Here is a 2,514-nt window from a genome sequence, read left to right as displayed (position 1 = left end):
ACTAATAAAACAATGAAATGTTATAAAACCCCCGGGAACCAAACTGATTTTTTGGGGTTGTGAATGTTTGCGAAAATGTTTTGCTGGCAACACTGGCGCCAAAGTGACTGTCAAACTGAACGTGCATTGTTTATTTTCGCAGTTTCGCAGTAGGCCGCCGCACGCTGCAAATTTTTGTCGACGCCACGCGATTCGTTAATCACACCAAACCACTAGATATGATTATTCCGGTGCGCTGTTTTACCTGTGGCAAGGTAATTGGCAACAAGTGGGAAGCCTATCTGGGCCTCCTGCAAGCCGAATACACCGAAGGGTAAGCGGAAAGATATGAACAGGGCCAAAAAGAAGGCAGCAAGCTCTAACTTCCCCCTCTGTAGTGATGCCCTGGACGCACTGGGACTGAAACGGTACTGCTGCCGCCGGATGCTGCTGGGCCATGTGGATCTTATCGAAAAGCTGCTTAACTATGCGCCACTGGAGAAGTAACTGGGACAAGTGCTGCTGCGTATGTTTTAAGGCGAACGGTGATAGGTGTTAAGGAAAGCACGAAGATACGAGAGTAAAGTTGTTTTACTAAGCAAATCAGTCATGTACGTTTCATTTTACATTTCATCGCTGTCCGAAGAGTCATCGGTGTCCGTCGATTCGTCAAACGATGTCAAATCGACCGCGGCCTCAGAGCGCCGATGGCGGTATCTATTGCCGCGCACCAGCGGTAGGACCGGTGCGTACTTTTCCTGCGGTTCACATCGATGTTTTTTGCCCTCCCGCAATCGGGTCAGGCAGTAGCGGCAGGATAGGTGGCAACGGTTATGTTTCTCGTGTACCTTCAGGCCAGTCAGGTGATCGAAAATGGCAAAACATTTACCGCAAAGATATCGCGTGATCTTTGGATGCGCCGGATCGACGGTAACGGTGACCGGTGCAAGAGATTCCAGATACATTGGTGTTTTCAAGCAGTCCACCAACACCGGTCGTAGTTCCATTATTGGTGGACCATTTTTGGCACTCGTTGAAGTCGACGCACGAGCTGATGCGACCACTTCGTCATTTGATGGTTCTTCTACTGTTGTAGGCTGTTCCTCGTTGTCCGGGACGTCGTTTGGGTCCGAAAAACCGAGAAAGTTCTCCGAGCTCTCAACCGATATTTGTGGCGAAATTTCCTCAGGGTTGGCGTTCTCATCGCCATCATCACTTTTGTTGTCGTCGTCCGCAACCAGGTTTTGGGCAAGAGGTGGCGGTGGAGACGGACATGTCTGGGAGTATAGCACCAGCTGGTTCATGCGGAAAGTTTTCCGTTTTTGTCGATATTCCGCAACGAAGTTACTATGACCCAATGCATTCAGGTAGCACGCCATGCAGATCAGCTTGTGTTCGTCGCCTGGAACATCCTGCCAAATGCGAGATGGTTTAACGGAGTTAGCATATCGTATTGGGTTGTCAGCCTTATCGCGCCTACCTTGGAAGGGTACAGTTGTTTAAGCATTCGATTTATTTCGGGACATTTAAGCAGATCTATGGACGGGTCGGTGCTTTCTCTGAGTGCGGTCGAACAACAACGACACACGGACGGGCTCGATTCGGCGTTCATTATTGGATGTGTTAGATTCCTATGGGTCTTTAGAAATTTAGAAGTTAGAATTCTGCGATCTAATCACTTGTTCTTGTTAATATCGTTCGAGAGATTTTGAGCGCGAAACCCACCGTTTATCCACCCTTTTCGTTCACCGAAATCGGGCGATGGCGCGAAATCCACCAAATACGCGCAACAAAATATTATGCCTCAAGTGTCAATATAGTTCGTAGTCGACACTGTAGATGGCGGTAAAGTGGAATGAGATAAGTCCTTCTTCTATCTTCTATCTTCTTATTCTATACTGCGGTGCCACACGGTGCATAACTATAACACAGCTTCAGCAGAACTCGGGGAATTTTCAAGCAATTTGAGCCACATTCAGCTGGTGCGTGTTTTGGCATGTATCCAACGGGAAGCGAAAAGGGAAGCCGATCGGGTACGTCACCAGGAAGTCCGATCCTCTGGAACGCCAGATAATCGAAAAATGAGGATGAAATGAGGCGTGGCGACGCACGCCAAAAACAGCTAGCCAAAACCAATAAATTTTACCAATCCGTTGAGAACGTTTTCGTTCGAATTAACAAATTGACAGCAATTAGCAACTCACAGCATCCCAGAACTGCCGCCATTTTGCTCCTGTACCGCATAGAAGCTGTCAAACGTGGACAAAAGACTTTGTGTAGTCGACGATCAGAACACGGACAATTTTACATTCTCTATTCTTCTGTAATAAACTGTTGGAGTCGAAATGGCATCTTCGAAGCGTTCTAAAGTTTCATTTACAGACGAGTAAGTTGACGGTAAACAAGAATCAATATATATCATAGCGCATTTCTTTCTAGAATCTCGCCTATATGTCGAATGTGCCTGTCGGCTGATGGCGCTTTGCAACCGATTACTTCCGATGAACGAGGCGCATATATTTTGCAAAAAATACT

At 47.1% G+C, this 2,514-nt stretch overlaps 2 protein-coding genes across 2 annotated transcripts; one reads left to right on the top strand and one right to left on the bottom strand.

The window, feature by feature from the left end:
- The first annotated feature begins 218 nt into the window (after nucleotides 1-218).
- On the top strand, nucleotides 219-579 carry LOC128276914 (DNA-directed RNA polymerases I, II, and III subunit RPABC5). The gene is made up of 2 exons (XM_053015375.1): nucleotides 219-313; nucleotides 378-579. Exons 1-2 carry the CDS (start codon nucleotides 219-221, stop codon nucleotides 484-486), a joined length of 204 nt encoding a protein of 67 aa, XP_052871335.1. The 3' UTR covers nucleotides 487-579.
- A 23-nt stretch (nucleotides 580-602) lies between these two features.
- Nucleotides 603-1,591, bottom strand: LOC128276916 (uncharacterized). The gene is made up of 2 exons (XM_053015376.1): nucleotides 1,460-1,591; nucleotides 603-1,391 (listed from the first exon to the last, which is right to left on the bottom strand). The coding sequence occupies exons 1-2, from the start codon at nucleotides 1,589-1,591 to the stop codon at nucleotides 603-605; spliced, it is 921 nt and encodes a 306-aa protein (XP_052871336.1).
- Nucleotides 1,592-2,514: the final 923 nt, after the last annotated feature.

Source organism: Anopheles cruzii, unplaced genomic scaffold, assembly GCF_943734635.1.
Source record: "Anopheles cruzii unplaced genomic scaffold, idAnoCruzAS_RS32_06 scaffold03050_ctg1, whole genome shotgun sequence".
Taxonomy (NCBI): Eukaryota; Metazoa; Arthropoda; class Insecta; order Diptera; family Culicidae; genus Anopheles; species Anopheles cruzii.
Note: the sequence above shows the minus strand (reverse complement) of the source record. Positions and strands in the feature narration are given on the sequence as shown.